This window comes from Plectropomus leopardus, chromosome 6 (assembly GCF_026936395.1).
Source record: "Plectropomus leopardus strain MGB_pleo_1.0 chromosome 6, ASM2693639v1, whole genome shotgun sequence".
Taxonomy (NCBI): Eukaryota; Metazoa; Chordata; class Actinopteri; order Perciformes; family Serranidae; genus Plectropomus; species Plectropomus leopardus.
In genome coordinates, this window is record NC_142181.1 from 9,973,316 (window position 1) to 9,992,909 (window position 19,594).

At 38.3% G+C, this 19,594-nt stretch overlaps 1 protein-coding gene across 5 annotated transcripts in view; it reads right to left on the bottom strand.

Moving 5' to 3' along the window:
• Positions 1–18,209, bottom strand: part of LOC121943701 (beta-galactosidase-1-like protein 2) — a 78,545-nt gene extending 60,336 nt beyond the window's left edge. For all 5 annotated transcript variants that reach the window (XR_006105863.2, XR_015776781.1, XR_015776782.1 and 2 more), the window contains exons 1-12: positions 17,763–18,209; positions 16,502–16,687; positions 16,139–16,207; positions 15,593–15,688; positions 13,769–13,877; positions 12,551–12,643; positions 12,337–12,418; positions 11,400–11,464; positions 10,508–10,592; positions 5,696–5,839; positions 4,095–4,175; positions 2,012–2,118 (exon numbers count right to left, since the gene is read on the bottom strand). Coding sequence is in view for 2 of the 5 variants with exons in the window: in XM_042487287.2 (XP_042343221.1) it covers positions 2,012–2,118; positions 4,095–4,175; positions 5,696–5,839; positions 10,508–10,592; positions 11,400–11,464; positions 12,337–12,418; positions 12,551–12,643; positions 13,769–13,877; positions 15,593–15,688; positions 16,139–16,207; positions 16,502–16,687; positions 17,763–17,851 (1,206 nt within the window). In the remaining 3 variants the exon portion in view is untranslated. The remainder of the gene's footprint in view (positions 1–2,011; positions 2,119–4,094; positions 4,176–5,695; positions 5,840–10,507; positions 10,593–11,399; positions 11,465–12,336; positions 12,419–12,550; positions 12,644–13,768; positions 13,878–15,592; positions 15,689–16,138; positions 16,208–16,501; positions 16,688–17,762) is intronic.
• Positions 18,210–19,594: the final 1,385 nt, after the last annotated feature.

Here is a 19,594-nt window from a genome sequence, read left to right on the forward strand (position 1 = left end):
ACTCGCTGCTGTGACACGATTAACCACGTACCTCCAAACACACATATACAATATCAAACTCAGACATCCCACTCAGTCTCTCTGAATCTCTGAAGAGAAAACACTCTTTTTGAAACGCGGCCGTGTGACTGGTCAGGGGCAAAGTAATTGTCGTCTCAGAGGGAAGCAAATTATTGCGACGGGGAGTGAATAATTAATGTTGTAAGCGACCGCCAGACGTACTACATCTGGTTTGAATATAAATGCCCCTGAAGAGCATGGTGTTAACTCGACTGGTGGACATGAAAGCAAACAGACATGATGACACTCTCCAAACAGGTTTTAAAACTGGTCTTTTGGCAAGAGGAGATTTTCTGTTCTCTGTTCATGTTTTATTTCCACAACAACAACCTGCTTTACAGTCATAAAGCTTCATACAGTTGGTTACTGCCGTCCCCGAGCAGGACGCTAGTGCAGTTAGGAGAGACTGTCTTGCTCAGGGGGACCTCATCAGCAGTTGCTCATTAAGAAGGGGGTATTACTCATTTTCTTTTCTTAGGAGATCAAGCTGGTGGTGGACCATGGCTTCAAGCTCACTTCTCTCACTTTCACAATACCACAGCTCATCTGCCTTACTTTGTGATTTTCAAAGACTCAGTTAAGATTTTTCAAATTGTCTTTATAATCAAGAAATAACATGATTCTGTATGGGGGTGGTTTATATATTAGAGGAACATGTGCTGTATATTTGTTCTGCTATAATTTGGATAAACCAAATGACATATTGGAAGATGTGCGGAGAGCTTCCTAGTTTACTTTACATATAATAATGTTTTATAAGAACACACTAATCAAAACCCACTCAACTAAATAAAAATATGAAAGTGACAACGGAGATTTACTTTAAGTACTAATGTGGACACCAAAGATTAGTGTCACCAATTCAGCATTAGAACCAGTGTCTCTCCTTCTGTTTCTGAGACGAGATGTTGAGTAATGGCCAGAAAAGTATTTCTGCAGAACATTTTAATGTCACAGTGAAGCTGAACTGTGACCTTTTGGATAAAAATGGCATCACATCATCATTTTATCCTATTAGACATTTGTGTGAAATGTAATCATAATTAGTATATGAATTCTTGATTTATGGCCAAAAACATTTTGTGAGGTCACAGTGACCTCAACCTTTGGCCACCAAATTCTGTTTAGTTCACCCTTGAGTCTAAGTGGACTTTGTGCCAAATTTAAGGAAATTCCCTAAAGGCATTCTTGAAATATCACATTTCTGAGAATAAAGAAGGACGCAAGCTCACGGTGACCTTGGACTTTGACCACCAAAAATATAATCAGTTCATCTTTGAGTCCAAGTGGACATTTTTTCCAAATTGCCAAGAAATTTCCTCAAGGAGTTCTTGTGTTCTTGTGATATCGTGTTCATGAGAGTATGACGTACAACCAAAAAAAATGAATGCCTCTGGCCTCGGTTATTGCTGGTAAAGAGGCATAAATAACAAAGTTGACAGGTACAAGTTCACAGGTGACTACTATAACCTAATGCTGGGGTTGTTTCGATCATTTCATATCATAAGCTGCTAACAAATTATAATAACTACTAGTAATAGGTAGATTAGCAGATTTAAAATGTCACAATCAGGGCTAGCAGAGATGCTGGCATATGTAATGTGAGCTTTTGCTACTCTAACTGTAGGTACAAATACACCTGTCCTCAGGCTAGCACAGTCTTAGGGAATCACTGTCGAGAATCTCTTGTGCTATGCAAGGCTCTTCGAGCAGGGGAATACATTTTTAAGAAGTGCACAGACCACAACAGGCTGCACATCCGCATAATACACAGCAAATTCTCCTTGAGTTTATTTGATTGGCTTTTGTGTATTAACTATGCATTAAATAATTCATGTATTACTGCTGTCTGTCAACAACCCTCTGACTATGTTTTGAGCAACGCTACACGGATGATGTTTATTATTTCTCTGCCTCCAATTTTGGCACTCTCTGTGTGTCTGTAGCTTACCTTGTCAGTGAAATGCAGGCTGTCCCACAGAGACAGGTGCTGCTGGATGACAACAGGCTGGTACGCTCTCCTCTCTCGTTGAGAGGGCAGTTCAGGGAGAGGCTGGGCTGAAAAACAAGGAGGAAAAATGGGGATGCAGTCTGTATGTCTGTATAAAAATATTTTTCCCTTTGTTAATTATTTTTATTTATTTCCCCCGCCAGACACAAACACGTCCAAACCAACCGTCTACAGGAATTTTATAGATGATGTTCACATTGCCCACATTTATACATTTATACTATACATTCTCAAGCATATGCAAATTTGGTCAGAGGATTTAAAAATTGATTTTTCTGATATTTAGAGAAAGCTCTCGCAAGAGCAAAAGCCCGTAGATCTACATATATCACATCCATGAGAAAGAAAGAGTGAGGCTGAAGGGGGCTGCTGTGTAAATTGCAAGCCATGTTAAGCCTGAAAGCAAACTAACGCAATGTTTTGGGTACAGCTGGTGCTTCAAAAAGTAGGATGATTTATTAACATTTGGCCTGCTTAAGTTTAACCTGCAAAAGAATTCACTAAAACACACAAAAAATCAACTGGACCTTCCTCTGGGCTATTAAATGCTAGCTTATGAATAGCTCAATACTAATCATAAATGTGGCCCGTCCTTTGAAAACTGCTTTTATGCACCTTGGGTGAGCCATTTGCCCTCCACAGCAGCATCCAGCTTCTGCTCCCTGTTGCAAAACACTCTCTTTACAACAATTAACAGTGGTTGCCCATGCCCTCTCACTGCTTTTAAAGGTGTTAAAGCATGCAGAGCCACCCGCAGTCCCTCTGGAAAAGGCTTGACAGCATTCTCTTATCACCAAGTGGTAACAGCTGGATCTCTTAAGGAAGGCTTCAAGTATAACGGCCAACATTTTTCTCCTAAGTGGCTTTCTACAACACTTTGAAGCCAGTGCTTTCGATGGTCTATATAATATGTCATATCTAAGAGAAGAACGTACATTGGTAAGACATTTCTATGTAACAGATTTGGATTTTTCTCACAACAAAGCCCATATTATCCTAAATTAACCATGTAATCTTGTACAAAAGAGTGAGTAGCCATTTTTATACAGAGATTACACTAGAGATTGTGTTGCTGGGGGGAACAACAAGCTGGTAGGGTTCAAATTTGACTTTCTTCTCGAATGAAAACATAAAATCATAAACTGGCACCATCAATTGTGATCTGACATACAATAAGTGCACAGACAGACTGTGTAGTCCAGATATATGTGTAGCTGATTAAAGATTTTACAGTGTGTTTTTGCAATTCTTGACAGCTTTGTAATAATAAAACAAACCCCAAAGCATGTATGTCACAGGTGTATCAAGTAGATCAAGTCAGACTTTCGACAGATCAGCCTGAAACCGTACCATGTTATGCAAAACCACAAAACCACAGGGCAAAGAGTAACTGACACAATGTACATGATTTGACAAAGAATAACATATCAAAACGATCTAATTAAAGAAAGAGGTCATGCGTTTGTAGTTGCTAAGCAGAAACAAAAAGCCTTTTCTCAGACTTACTCCCATATCCAGGCCACTGCTCATTGTTCAGCAGACTACAAAACATAAGGATGAATCACGCAAAGGCAGGCTTTCAAACTATCTTCAATCACCACAACTCTGGGAAAATTATTACTTTGTTGTGCTGGATTCAATCCCAGATTGCCAAAAGCTACATTTTCAGTCCTGGCCACAAAACACTTGAGACTTCTGCCCCCAACCACAAACCCTTGTTTTACAAATAGAGAAAACTGCATAAGCAATAAACATGACACAAAGGCCTAGTATGTAATTTTCACAATGGCGGTAATTGGGGGTCTTTGACTTGGGCAGAGATCTCAAACACATCCACAAACACACACACACACGAACCCATATCTAATCCGTGCTTGTAATCATATGCAAAGTTATCCTACTTTAGCCAAAAGAGAGCAGGTTCTACAAGGAGAATTAACTTAAGTGGGGAGATGAAAGGAAAGGGAGAGAAAGAGAGACAGAAGATGCGGGGCCCGACTCAGCAACAACACACGACACTCACTGTGGTAGTGGCTGAATAAATTCCTCAGAAGATGGTACTTGGTGGTGTAATCCCCAGCCTCGGATAATGGAGCATCGTAATCTGAAAGATAATGCGCTATCAGAACAGCAGGCTCGGGAGCCGGAGAGAGGCAGGGATGCCTCTTACCGTGGCAGATGCTTTCACTGTGCTCCCCTATCAAACATCTTGAGACAGCAGCGGGCCGAGACACATTTTGGGTTATCTTGACAGAAAACTGAGGCTTTTTGAGGGGAAAAAAGGTAAAAGGCATTTAGAGGAGTAAACACAGGTATGACGCCTGCTCAAGGTCAGAGGTGGTCTTCCCTTCGGGGGAGTGGTTTTTTTTTTAGAATTCTCCTCTTTTCTCGAGAACGAGGTCATTACAATGTTAAGTACCCTGGAGGAGGATATAAAACCCATTGTACCATCTTTAATTTACATTTCCCATGCATTTTATTAGGTAATGAATTCATTAATGCGTACTGCATATTCAAAATTTAAAACAGCTGAAGGTCAGAGGCTCAGGAGTAGGGATAGCGCCATCTACAGACATTTCAAACACCCTATCATGTTTTTATCTGTTTTTAAACAGATACTTACTGACTGTATTCTAAGAAGCTTATTGTTTGATGATTATGTGCAATCCTGAGGCATTTTTTTTACAAGCCTTGTCGCAGATTCAGTGGGATTTATAACAATCAGGATAAACTCATCAGAAATGTAACTGATTATGAATATGGTATAATACTGGTTTTAGCAGACAACATCGCATTACCTCAATCCTAGCCTCTATCGATCGGCTCCCTGTTGATTTCAGAATTGATTTTGAGATTTTACTGATCACTTTTGGAGCTCGTCTAAGTCTGGCCTCATGCCACATAACAGAAATTTTGACCCCATATGAGCCAGTTTGCAGCCTTTAGATCCACAGTTGGGCGCTTATGGCTGTTGCATAGTCGAGGCTTCTAAAGGAGACCCTGCTTTTGCCATCAGGGCCCCTCAGCCTAAAGACATAAGGCTTGCAGAGTCGCTGTCTTTTTTTAAATCACTTCTTAAATCCTATTTTATTGTAGACTTGCCTTTATGGGATGTCATCTTTTTATTTTTATTTTTTTAAATTTTATTTATTTTATTTCTTTTTGTTTTGTGGTTTTATTGATCCTAATACTTTTGTTGGTTTTGATCCTTTTATTTTTATTAATTTATATTGACATTTTGTGTCCCATATCCTACATTCATCCTCTTAATTTAACTTTATCTTACCCGAGTTTTGTCTCACTTATAATCATTAGGACTGTTTGGCTTTCTGTTGTTTTATTGCCCTCTGAGTATCCCATTTCTGCTTGTGCTATGTTGTTAAAAGCACTTTGTAGACTCTGTTTTTAAAGGTGCTTTATAAATAAGGTTATTATGATTAATCTGATTATGATTATTATTTCTATCATTATATGGGTTTGGCTGTTTTACAGTTTTGTGTTGAATCCTTGTGGCATGAACCTCATTCAACCCCATTTATGATATTTTTTTCTCCTTACTCACAGCAACTTTTGTTCATTCAAATGTTACAAAATGCTGGTTGCAAACAGTTTCATAACACATACCATAGCTTGTCACCATAGGTCTAGGTGCTGGCATCCCAACAGCAAATGCTCCGCTCATGAAGCCAAAATTTGTTCCCCCGTGGAACATGTAGAGGTTGATGGACATGTCCTGTTTAAGGATCTCTGTGACCACTGGCAACATGTCTGTCAAAAATAAAAGAAGTAAAAACAAATGTTAATACATTAAGTCTATAACTTATCTTAATTATACTGAGTATGTAAATAAGACAATAATATAATACATGCATAGCGAATCATTAGTGGTCCAGTCTGAGGAAACTTTTTTTTCCTTTTTAATCTGCTGTGAGGGTCCAAGGACAGAGGGCTGTTGTGATTTTGTGAGTTGTGATATTTAGCTTTGGAAATAAATTGAAAATTAATTAATTAAATTGAAATTAATATTATATAATAATTAAGTTTTCTTTTGTGTATAATTACCTGAAAATAAAAACTGTTGTATTTTTGATATCTTAGAATGAGCTGTTATGGCCACATGGGAAGTGTGTCCTCATCCACAGAGACCACCATGTTTCTACAGCAGCCCAGAATGGATTAACCAAACACGGGCTCATAATAGGGCCATTTGCCTAGACCACTGCAGTTAGAAGCCTTTAAGCAACAAGAACATCAAAAAAACTCACAAATTTTTTTGAAATGAAACTGCCTTTTTCAATATTTTTAACAGTTTTAATCACCACGTCCATGTGTTTTTGTTGAGGAAGGGACCTCTACTGAAAATTTTGTCTCCTGGTAAAAAACATCTTAACATTTTCAATCAGAAATAAGTTTAGCACAAGTTCAGTTATTCAGGAGACCTCCCCAAACCTCCACAATGAACACTGAAACAACAATGAATGAAAACAACAATGAAAACTCTTATCAGGAGAAATTTCAGCTGGTCACAATCTGCAGTTCTCACCGCTAGATGCTACTAAGTCCCCCTGAATCTCACACACCATTCCTAATCAATTTAACTTCAACTCTAACAAGCCACCATTTCAATAATCCCATTGCCCTCAATTCCACTTCAATTGAAACATGGATGGACCACAGCCACACATCCTATTACAGGTTAGTATAATTCATTACAGGGCAATGCTCACAGCCATAAAAAATTGCCTACCTCCCTGCACAAATTAGCTACCTATATTTTGCAGCGAACATAGCAGAGCAGGTAATTAAGTATTCAAATTGGACTTTAGTAGTCAAATCGGACTGCCTTTAATGATTTGAATCAAGGGCATGAGCCTTAGTGAATAACAATTGAGCAGGGTGAGTGACAGAGCCGCCTCGGTTGGTTTCATTGCAGGGGCACTAGCTGTGACCAACTGCTGGGTGTGTTGCAGTGTGCAGAGCAGTGAACTGTCAAGGACACGAATCCTCTCTGAATATCCTAGTGTTCATTTCATGGCTATGACACCTTCTGCGTGGCCAGGGTCTCTTTTTTTTCTTTTCCCTTTCTCATCGAGGAGAAAATATATAAGGAAACCTTTCATTGTCGGGACGTTTTTTGTTAAGATGTGGCTGGCTGCTGGGAATGACAGAGAGTAAAAAAAGGAAGCTTTCGGCTCTGCACTGTGTATATGAAATGAGATGTTTCTGAGAGCACTCAAGACGGTGATAGCAGAGTGTGTGACTTCCATTACTCTTTACAATTGTGAAACAGGTGCTATCATGTATGTCATGACTGTACATTATACAAAAAATATCACCCCTCTGGCTGCAGCATGTGGACCATGTTATATTGTGTGCAGGAGATACTGAAGAGTATATACTGAATGAGTTGCCGCTGGCTTTTTTTTTTTTTTGCATTAATATTGCACTAAGACTCTTCATACTTTTATGGCCCATACCATCAGCAAGGACAAGGAGATCCAACTGAAATATCTTATGTTGAATGTGTTTGTGTTGTTGAAACACCCTGTGAATTAATTGGATATTCAATAAACAGAATTCAAAATATATGAAATGCCAAATATTCACTGGCTGCAGCTTCAAATGTCTGTCTTTTATCATTCCATATTGAACATGTTTGGATCATTAACTCCTGGTCACCCTGGCCTCTGGGGATTATGTTAAGGTCTTTTTCTTTTTAATTATTTTATTTTGACATTCAAAAGCATAATAAATTACTCAAAAAAACGATCACTTGCAACAGACAGTGGAAAAAAGCAATAGTTAAACCTTATCAACATGTTCCCAGAAAGTAAGATAAACTACATCTTTGTGGGATATTTAAAAATACATGTTTAAGGCATGCAACAAAAGAACATTTAAGGATGTTTATCATTTCAAATAATGTTTTTTTAAGGTTAAATGCTAAATAAGATGTAACATTATAACTGCATGATTTTGAAGATGTTTTGGTGATGACAGATCATAGTGTTCTTTCATGAAACATTCCCACTTTGTGTCATGTTAACAACGAACGAACATTTTCAAAACAACATTCAGAATATGTTTTCAGGATGTTATTGAAGCCTGAGATTACACAACATCTTTTTATGAAACATTTTTCTAATGTGATACGTCAACTGAGGTGGAACATTTTGCTGCAACATTACACAGACTGTTCTTTTACAAAAACATCCTCACAATCTTAAATGACAACAACGAAATAACAAACAGAAGACTGTGCACTGTATCGTATTAAGACAGATGCGTTAAATGTGTGTAATTGAGTCTGCAGCTAAAATCTAGCCCTTTTCTGTGAATCACAAACCCAGATAGCAAGTTTTGGTTCTAAAAATGTTCTCAGAATGTTACAATGTGATGTTATAGTAATTCTTTCAGTGGCATGTTTTCTTTTAGTCCCCAGAATGGCTCTTTAGGACAGGATCACATTCTCTAAAAAGACCCTAAAAGTGTTTGACGATAACTTTCTTAAATGTTTTGATAGTGCCAGACTTAATTAAAATCAAACCGAAGTATGCCCTGATCACAGAAGATCTTTTGAGGAAAAGCACAGGTGTAAATGATGAAATTAATGACAGCTGAATTCTATTTAGCAGCTTTGATGTGAGGATCCTTGTATCCTGCATAGCCGCTCACTGTCACTCTCACTGGAACACTTGAGTAGAACAGCTGAGATCAGCATTTCCCCACTAAATTCCCCACAAGCTAACTAACGTTAGTTATGTACAAAAAGGAAGATGGGCCAATAAAATTAATATCTGCTACTGAATCTGCATAATTACCTTACCTTACCTTTTAGTGGCACAAGCTGCATGTGACTCGGTCCACATGGAGAAACACAGTCAGCCTTTCTCACAGCAAACACTTTGACCTGTCACAGTGGGCACAAGTGTCACTAATAACACTAACGATGGCTCTGTTGTACTGAAGTGTTCCAGTGAGAGTGACAGTGAGCAGCTATGCAGGATACAAGGATCTTCACATCAAAGCTGCTAAACAGAATTCAGCTGTCATTAATTTCATCATTTTCACGTGTGCTTTTCCTCAAAATGTCTTCTGTGAAAAGGGCGTACTTTGGTTTGTTTTTGATTAAGTCTGGCATTATCAAAAAACATTTTAAGAAGTTATCAGGTTAATGATGTAACTCACTGTATGTAAAGATTCAAACACTATGCAGATTCAGTAGCAGTTATTACTTTCATTGGCTCATCTCCCTTGTTTTATATAACTCATGTTTCATAGCTTGTTGGGATTTAGCCTAGGAAATGCTAATCTTAGCGGTCATCTAGCTAACTTTACTCAGTTTAAGCTTTACTTAAGGTTAGGATCTGAATCCTTCCTCCACCATGGCCCGTGGGTGACAATTCACAGTCCTGCCAATGCTTTCACACTATCCCACTTACAGACAGTTGGTGCAATACAGAGCCAAGAAATGTAGCAATCCACCAAAAAGAAGAATGATACAAGTAATCATGAATCAGCATAGATTTCATATTGTTCCAAAAATCTGTCCCAGCAAATGTTTTAAGCGGAGGAAGTCTCCCATTTTATGTCCTGTCTCATGTTCAGGTGCAGGAGGTTAGATATTGTGGTAAATATGCAGACAGTGAGTGTATCCATGCGTGTAGCTGCAGCATATGTGGTTATAGAGAGAGTGCGAGGGCATGAGTTGAATGCAACTCTTACAAAATTTAACACCTCCACCTGAGTTCAGTACAGTCAGTGAAAATCAGTAGAGCACATCTTTGAACAATCCCAGACAAAGACGTGTTTGAAAATCTGGCCTGTGAACATCAAATATATTGCCCAGAGACAAAGTCCAGAGGATGGGACACAGACTCTGATTTGTGATACTCACAACCTACCATGCATGACAAATATATAAATCTCTGACAAAGCCAGGAAACAAGGAAGAAATGACCATATGCTAAGCTGTACATCCCAGCTGCACTGAGTGGGCTCTGTGCCGTTTGTGAAAGAGTCACAGTGTTAGAGAGACTGTCCTTGCACTCAGTCTGGAGAATTTATCTTACACAACCTCCAAAGCAGGGAGCTTGTCCATACCCTGTCTTTCTGCTGGCACAGAATCTGTTTTACTCTCAGCGAAAAGGGTTTGTCTTAAACCTCTTAACTTGAGGCACTGAGACTCTGTCTTACCCTCAAGACAGTCTGTTTTACCGTCCGAGGTTCTGTATTGGCTGTCAGCACAAAACTTGTCTTACCCCGGTCTCAAATTAACCAGAATTATCGACCCTCTGTACAGTGAGAAACTGTTTCACCCTCAGCAAAGAATCCATCAGCAGAAATCCAGTCTTACTCTAACCTGAACACCTGTCTTAGTCCTATCAGGGAGCTCTCTCTGAAGAAAACCTGTCTACCCATCCTAAACAGTCTTACCCTCAGCTGTGTACACATGATGAAGGTCCCCCCAGAGATCGAACCAGCCAGACCAGTACTCCATGACCATCTTTGGCTTGTGAGGCTATGGGAGAAAAAAAGAATGAACGAAAAATGAATGACCCTTCAGGTTCTTTCAGTGACTACCTGATTGCACAAACACTGAAAAAATTGTCCTAAAGATTAGAGATTTTCTTTTAGGACACCAGCTTTTTCATTTAATGGTCCACTGTGCAGGCGGAACATTTTGGCAGAAATGGAATATGATAAAATAAGAATGTTTTCTTACTGTATAGTTATCTGAAAATAAGAATCAGCGCGTTTTCGTTAGAAAAAGGTATCCCCGTACACAGAATCTGCCATGTTGCACTGCCATGTTTCTACGGCAGCTAAAAATGGACAAAACAAACACTGGCTCTAGATAGGGCCATTTGCTTGTTTGCATCAGCCACCACAGCTAGCAGCCCCTCTGCGGCAGGCGGCTTTGGAAAAACACAGATTTTTTTTTTATCATTGAACTGCTAGTAGCCCATCTGCGATTCAACATGAGAGAGATACTGATTTGTAATTTTTAACTGTTTTATTTAGTGTTTTTAGTGGTTTAAATGCCATAGTCAGTTTGTTTTGGAGAGTAAGAGACTTCTAACTAGCTCCTGGTAATAATCTCCTTAACATTGTACAGTAAATGAATCCTAACAAGCAGTTTACACTTGGCACATGAAAGTTTAATGGCATTAAATTCTGCACATCATTTCAGCCCATTTATCTAAAAGAGCGAGAATTGATAATAATGTATCTGTAGTTTCACTGGATCTGTAAACAAGAAAAAACTCCAAAACCATGGGTTAAATAATAACGAATAAAAAAGACCCAACACACAAATAAGACTCACTTGTATTCCATCCAGATACTTGATGTCATTCGGGTTCAGTTTCTGGAAATTGATAGTTTCTAGTGCTTTAGACACAAAAATATGGAAAATATTAAAACAAAAAAACAACGATGCAGAGCATCACTTCAAACTTATACCAAACAGCATTTAGAAAACATAGCTTCATGGAATGATGACAGTTGTGAGTCGAACTTAAACCCTCATGGGCCTCTTTTCTTATCTAACTATGCAGTTCAAGATAGCACCTGGAACTTAATATGAAGCAAAAATGTATTCAAATCACAAAGTTGACAGGCATTTAAACAGTCTTTTTATGCATTTGCATTTGGAATCAGCAAATGAGGTGTCAGACAAAAAATGTTCACCTATTACATGCAAATCAGGGTTAAGATATGCATTTATAAAAATATCCAGAGGAGGGTTTATTATACTCTAGTGGATCCTGTCCTAAAAATGATGATGCTGATGATGATGATGATGATGTTACTGATGATGATTACGATGCATTGTTTGCAGTGATAGTAAGAATAGAAATACTCATTCAAGTTCTGAACAACCTTACTATCGCTTCAAAACAATGTTTGCCAATGCACGTGTATCAATATAGCATATGCATCAAATAAAATACTTTTATATTGGGGCATTACTGCCAGTGTACATGCAAAAAGAACAACTTCATGGTACAACACAGAATCCTTTGTGTGCGGGTCAGAACTGCAGCTGCCTGACACCGGGCCACCCTTTGGCTTGGACCTCTTGTCGTGTGAAAGTACAACACACCAACCACCATACTCTGTGTGTGTGTGTGTGTGTGTGTGTGTGTGTGTGTATGTGTGTGTGTGTGTGTGTGTGTGTGTGTGTGTGTGTGTGTGTGTGTGTGTGTGTGTGTGTGTGTGTGGGCGCAGTCTTGTTTGTCTGTCCGCCAATCTGACAATACCTTCTTTCACTCCTCCACGCTTTAGTCCTTCCTTGTTGTCTGAGGTCAGCAGCAGCTCTGTGATGCCCCTTGACAATAGCGCCTGGAAATATAATTGTTGAGAGTGAAAAGGAGAGTGTGTAAAGGACAGCAGGGGTAAACAAAGTAAATAAATGCTCTGTCATCTATGAGCTACCAACTACTGTTGAAATAATATCCAAGTTTTGTTTGTTACCTCCTTGATGAAGGGCATGTACTCTTCATCTTGGGCATAGGAGCCATATTCATTTTCCACTTGAACCGCAATAATCGGGCCACCCTTGGAGTACTGCACATTAATTAGTCAATAAAAGGACACATATTAGGGCCTGACACCACTACTTGACCATTCCTGCTCTCGATGCAGCTAAATTTTAAAACCACTGTGAAATGCATGTCGGGGCTTCTTCAGTGATGCATGGAGCTGATCAAAAGAAAATATGGCAGGGAGGACACAAGTACTTAAAGGAAGAATTCAACCCAGAATCAAAAATACATATTGTTCCTTTTATCTGTTGTGCTATATATCAATCTAGATTATTTTGGTGTCAAGTGTTGGAGATATCAGCAGTAAAGATGTCTGCCTTTGCTCCAATATAATGGAACTAAATAGAAAAATAATCCACAGACCACGTTAGAGCAGTTTCATATAGGAACTATTTTCTTGTTAACTATCCCTGCCAACTATATCCCTGCGCAGAAGGAAGCGTGCATCCACTCATCTACAGGAGGCTCGTACTTGTGACAGCGCGAGATGTAAACATTAATGGTGTCTTTCTGTGTGGTGATATGGATGTCGTTCAGTAGGGAGAAATAGTTCCTACATAAAACAGCTCAAACAAGGTCTGTCAATTATCTTAAATAACAGGGTCAACAGCCATCTGGTGCCATCATATTCAAGAGAAGGCAGATATCTCTACAACCTATTTCTCTGACACTTTGCAACTCACACCAAAACATTGTAGATTGATAAATAGTACTGCAGCTAAGAGGATTTTTATTTATTTTCATTTTTTTCAGGTGAACTGTCACTTCAAGTGTGTATGGGCTGCAAACAATTGTCAACATAATGAGCAGCAGGAGCTAGTTATTGCAGGTTTTTAGGAGGTGACAACAGAAATATTGTATGAGGGATAAAATATGATTCTGAATATAATGATTCTATTGTAAAAAAAATTATATTATTTTGTACTAGGTTTTTTTTCATTACATGCCTGCTGACATTTTTTTTAATTTAACTGACAGACCTTTGTATGTGTGTAACTATAAAACCTAGAAAAAATTAACGAAAAAAAGATTTCCTTCTTTGAGCAAGTTAACATTTTGTCTCACGTACTTTTTCTTTAATCTATTGTTGTGTGCACATCAGTCAAATAATGCATTTGGATTTCTATTGTGCTAAAATGGAGAGTACCTGATGTGGAACAACTTTCTTAATGAGCCGATTAAAGAAGGAGTTGACTGCATCAGTGAATCCTGGGTAGGTAGTTCTCAGTTTCATGTTTTGATCCCGTAGAAGCCAACTGCAAAGAAATTGAAACCTTTAAAATGTCCCAAAAAGTAAAATATTACAAGAGTTCTTCAAAGTGCTGTGCTGCGAACTCTCTTTAGTTTTTTTAAGCTATCGAAGATAATCGCACCGACCTAAGCATGACTATCATAAAGTGCAGGCAGGGGAAGTCATGAGTCATGCTTCACTGCGTGCCCCCGAAAACACTCTGTTTTGATGATTATCAAATAAATATTACCTCAACATCATATTCCCTGAGGGCAAAACCACTCCAAAAATACCTACTTCTAGTCTTCTCTCCTCCAGCATTCACCCCATTATCTGTCCAAATCTATTTTGATTACAGAATTAAATGAATTCATCCTTTCAGGGAGCAACGCCTGTCAGATTTAATTATTGTTCTCTACGATACCTCATGAAAAGGCGGGTAAATCATCTGTGCCTTTTATCTGAGTAACATTAGAGGCGCATGATGCATAATGTCCTATCTTAAAGCCCTGTTGTCTTCGAATCATACATGTACAGCACTGTAAGGTGGACAAATCTCACCAAGACAAATTCTTTGTTGCACAGTTTGTAGCAACACACCTGGCAAAATAGATGACAGACACAGCACACTTGAAATAATTCACGTAACTAAATTATTTCCCAAATTTAATGGATTCAGCCTGCAGCAAAGATACCGCTAACAAACAGATTACTGAACAATTCATTTCCAAGCCAATTTAAGGGATTCTTTTAGTGCCTCACTGGCTATTCCTATAAATGATATACAATGCTAATGTGGTGGTAACATAGTGTCTAAAGGTGTCAAACACTTCAATTTACTGCTTTTTAAGACCAGACCAGATTTAGGAGTGATTTTATAAATCATTGTTTTCTTATTTAAGCATTGCAGCTAAATATAAATTTAAGTATGTGGTTCAGTGCAGTGATAGGTTTTATGTAGGAATGTGGTTTATAGAGTGAGTTATGTTAATCCACATTTTGCAAGTAAATGCAAGTATAAAGTAAAAAGACAGTATAAGGTTCAAGGGTGGGTTTAAAGATGTGTAATATCAGAATTTTGGACTTTCATGCAAAGGAGCCTGATTATTCTGACAAAGAGATATTCAAAGATAAATAAATGAAATTAGATAAAAATGTTTGAGGTGATTAAGACCACACAAATTCAAATTTAAGACTATTTTATTACTCTTAAGGCCCAGTATTTAAAATCATGGATAAGGCCCAAAATGTATTTATAATGGATCCCTCTAACTCTGTTTTGTATGGACTATTTTTCTATTGTTCTGCAAATTGGATAAAATAGTGTTTGTTACTTTTGGCACTGATTCATGTAAGATGTTGATTTTATCTTGTTTGGATCTATATATTTTGTCTTGTACTCTGGGTTGTGTCCGTATTTGGTATTTCATTTTTTTGTTGTCAAAGCCTTGGTTATGGGTAGCTCATGTCCTTTTTTGCCTCATGATGATATTCGTGTATTATGTTGCTGGATGATGGTGCGTTAACATACCAAAATGTTTGGTTTGGTTTTAGTTTTAGTTGATGTGTCTGAATAATCCCATGAGGAACTGGCCATGTAAATGACCAGACACAAAACAATGATACTTTATTCATATAAAAATGAATTTAAGACATTTTAAGACTTTTAAAGAACCTGCAGACAGCCCATGTAAAGCAGATCCAAATAATCTTCAGATATCATGTAATTGTGATTTTTACCTGGGTAGTCCCCCTAAATCCCATTCAGCACAGATGTACGGCCCTGGACGCAGAATCACCCAGAGGCCCAAGCTGGCCGCAAGTCGGAGGTAGGCTCTAAGAGAAGGATACAAAATGTGCAAAAGGAGTTTGTATTTGAGGTCTATTTACCATTTAAAGTGTTTACTACAGCAGATATAAAGTAGGGATGGATAGTTATTTCTTAATTAAAGTAGATGTTCATCTACAAATGATATGTCATTATAATTCATTCTAAAATATTTCACTCAATTTTTTTTTTTTTCATTTTCATATCATATTTCCCCTTTTGAGGCGACCCCTGCTTCCAGCACTAGACTTGACAGCAAGCGGCACATTTGATGGATTGATGTCATCTTATCAATAATTCAGGAATCACTGATACTGACTGAGGGCTAATTAATCAAGAACATCTCTTAAGGGTAAGCGTACAACCTCTCAGCAGTATCAGATGATCCCAGACTGTGGACAGCTAAGCCCTGCTGCGATGCAACAGTACCATCTGCAGGACTCTTCATCATTTCTTACTCTAAATCCAGCTGATCCTCAAAGTTGAACACCCCTCGCTCAGGCTCATGCAGGTTCCATGGCACGTACCTTTAAAAAAAAAAAAAAGAAATGTAGAAGTTTTTTTTGTTTGGGCTTTAAGTATTTTAGTAGCAATGAATCCTGTGAACTGCTTTTTTTGTTGTTAAAAAATTAGATAAATAAATGACAGGGTCCTTCTATTTTCTAGTCCCTCATGATTTTTTTCTGCTCTACTTTGCTTTACTCAGATGTTACATGCTCTGTGCATTATCATTTCCGGTAAAACAACTATCTGACACAGTTCATGCTTGTGCTTTAGAGTACACTGTATTCAACCAGCCATGAGTTGCAGGGAGAGCCTACGTCGTGAGAGTATTGAGGCCACAGGCCTTCATCTTCAGCAGACGGTCCTCCCAGTGGGCTTTGGGGACACGGAAGTAATGGATAGAGCCTCCCAGGATGCGGAAGGGCTCTCCCTCCAGGGTGAACTGAGACGAGTTGGCCCTAAGACCCTCCACACGGCTCATTCTTCCTACTTCAGTGTGACTCCTGGGGGGCAAAACACAGTTTTTCAACAGAAAAAGAACTTGTTGAGGTGGACTGTGGGCCATAAAGACATTTGAGGCATACTTTTTCATAGGAAGAGAGCTTGTGAATACACCCTTGAGCTAAATATTTCAGACTAGGGTGCACTTTGTGGTAATAGGTAGCTCTTATAATAGGTGCTATTTCCATATTATTACTGCATGTGAATGTAATCAAAACATGAGAGGCACAACCTGTTCTTGGACATCATGTAAGTTTCACGCCTGACTGGACTGGACTCTTCTCTCTCACTTCATACAGTCACACAGTATATATATATAATTACCCTCTCTGGAGCCTCCCCAAGTGGGACTGGGGGGAAATGCATGACCACCATAAATATCCATATTTCACAGTTTCTGGCTATGACATTTAAAGCATGTCTTTTTAAAATCCACTTGGGGGTTTGTGGGTTCTGGGATATTTAAAATAAATCCAACATGCAACCATTTAAAGTTCAATGTCCTTCTCCTTAACGAAATCAAAAAGCTTAATATCCTCCCCGGTACTGAAAAAAACTATCCAAAGTGCCTGTTTTGACACCACTCCCTCCCCTCTCATAAATAACGAACAATCCCTTATCCCATTTGACTGACAATCACTTTAACATAATACAGAGGTTTCTATTCTAAATAACAATGTATGTACTATGTATTCAGCATAATGATACAACAATTACATGATCTCAATCTGATCAACAGAAAGAAAACAAACTGCAGTGGGACTTACATACTTGAGCTCAAGACAGGACAAAGTGAAGTCTCACATAGTCACATGTAACATGTTATATGTAACGTTAGTCACGTCCAATGTCCACAGCAGGTGAGCTAGGTGAGAGTTCACAGGCAACTTGACTGGTTAATAAAGATTATTCTGAACTTCTGAAAACATGCAGTAATATAACCAAGCAAAAAACAACCAAGCACAGAGCAGTGAAGTTATTTTTAAGTGTCAGTGGGCGCGGTTCATCCAGACACACTTGCTAACTGGTTTACTGTGACTCCCTTCAGGCTAATAGCTGTTAGAGTATTTCCCTTACCTTATAAACTGATAAGCAATTATCACACCGGCGGCAAAACACAGCAGGAGAAAATATCTTCGCTGCAGGGACATACGAAGCCAAACCATTGGTATGCTTTCCACTGACAACAACACGACCTCACTAACAGTTGCACCCTGTAGTTGTCTTGAGTTTATGCGAATAAAACTGCATATTGATTTCCAGTGAGGTCGAACGACTATATCAAATATTCTAATCCAGTTTCGCTAAACTGGTTTTACATGATAAATTTATAAGTGAAGTTGAGCTACCCCATATTAGATTATCCGTAACGTTGCTAACGTTGAATAAAAAACTTCAAAAACGAAACACGACCTGAAAAAATCAACTTTGGTTTGGTTCCATTTTTGGAGCTAATGTAGCCACTATTTTATATTAGAGGAAGCTAGCTTGTTGTAGTTGTCCAAAAGTACACAAACACCCGCCTATATTACGGTCCCAATGTAGGGACCGTCGCACAGTTACGCTGCTGGAAAAAAAACGAAGACACAGTTTACTTGCCTTGATTTATATTCTTTTTATTTAAAAAAAAAAAAAAAAAAAGACAGAAAAGAAAAGGTTGGTTGCCTCCAACAAGCTACAGAACATATCCCCCTTAAATCCTTCTTATGAATGAATGTAAGAATATGAAAGGTTTTTTTCCCCACCACATGCCTAATTTGGGAGGGAATGTTAGCCCTATTTACACAGAGTCCTGCAACAAAGTCCCTCCTTTATACAGCTTTTGCATTTTTACACAGAAACAAAGGATGGCACCCCAGTGTGTTATTTTAGACAGCATGGTGGCAACAACATATGTTGCTGCAGCCCTATAAACAACACCAATGGCATAACATGACAACAATCATTTACCATCCCTCTTATATGGCAGCTGATCAATGATGTTTCTCCATTTTGCAGACATTTGCGGCCACTACTCTTCTTCTTTGAGCAACTAACTGCTTTTTAAATCTCCTGTGGTGGGTCGTATGCACAACATGACCTCAAAATGTCCCACCCATTCCATCCTCCTGCCGGCTGATCCTTTTACATAGACCTCAATTCGGCACTGTTGCTATCTCTGTTGCCAGTTTAGGCTGGATAATGTTGTCCCCATGTTCTACAATTGTATCTTTTACAGCAAGGCGGCATATCGCGGTATGCCTTAAACAGTGGAAAACAGACTCTTGTTTTTACATCAACACCTTTAATAGGCTATTATTATTATTCAGCTACTTTTTAGTGACTGTATTTATCTTGCATATTTGGGCAAATAAAAAGATTATAGTTATACCCATAGTCTCCTTCAGCCATCACAATTCCCAGGATGCTTTTTTAATGAGGGATGAAATTAAATTTAGTCTTATATGTGGGTTGTTGGTATGTAGTACCTTTTTTTATCAGTCCACTCTTTTTCTCCTTATTTTTATTATTATTATTATAATTATTATTATTAAATTGTATAATATATGACCTCCTCCTTTGACTCGCCTTTTAATCCTTGTCATACAATATGCTTAATTATGTGACCGATAAGACCAGAGCAATGTTTACAACAGTGTTAAAAACCGAGCACTGAAAGCACTGAAATTACTCCCAAAATGGTCTATGCAGCTTTGTTCTGTATTTGCAAATTGCATTTTTGTGTAAGAAGTGGCATTTTTGAATATTTCTCTATGTTTGAGAGCTCTCTGTTTACAGCATGGTATACAATCATAATTCATTTAAAAAGGCTACTTCAGACCATAAGAAACCCTTGTTTTGTTTTGGTTTTCTTGTTGTTTTTGTGTTTGTAATTTGTTGTGGGACTGCCTCTTCTATGTTTTTTTTAG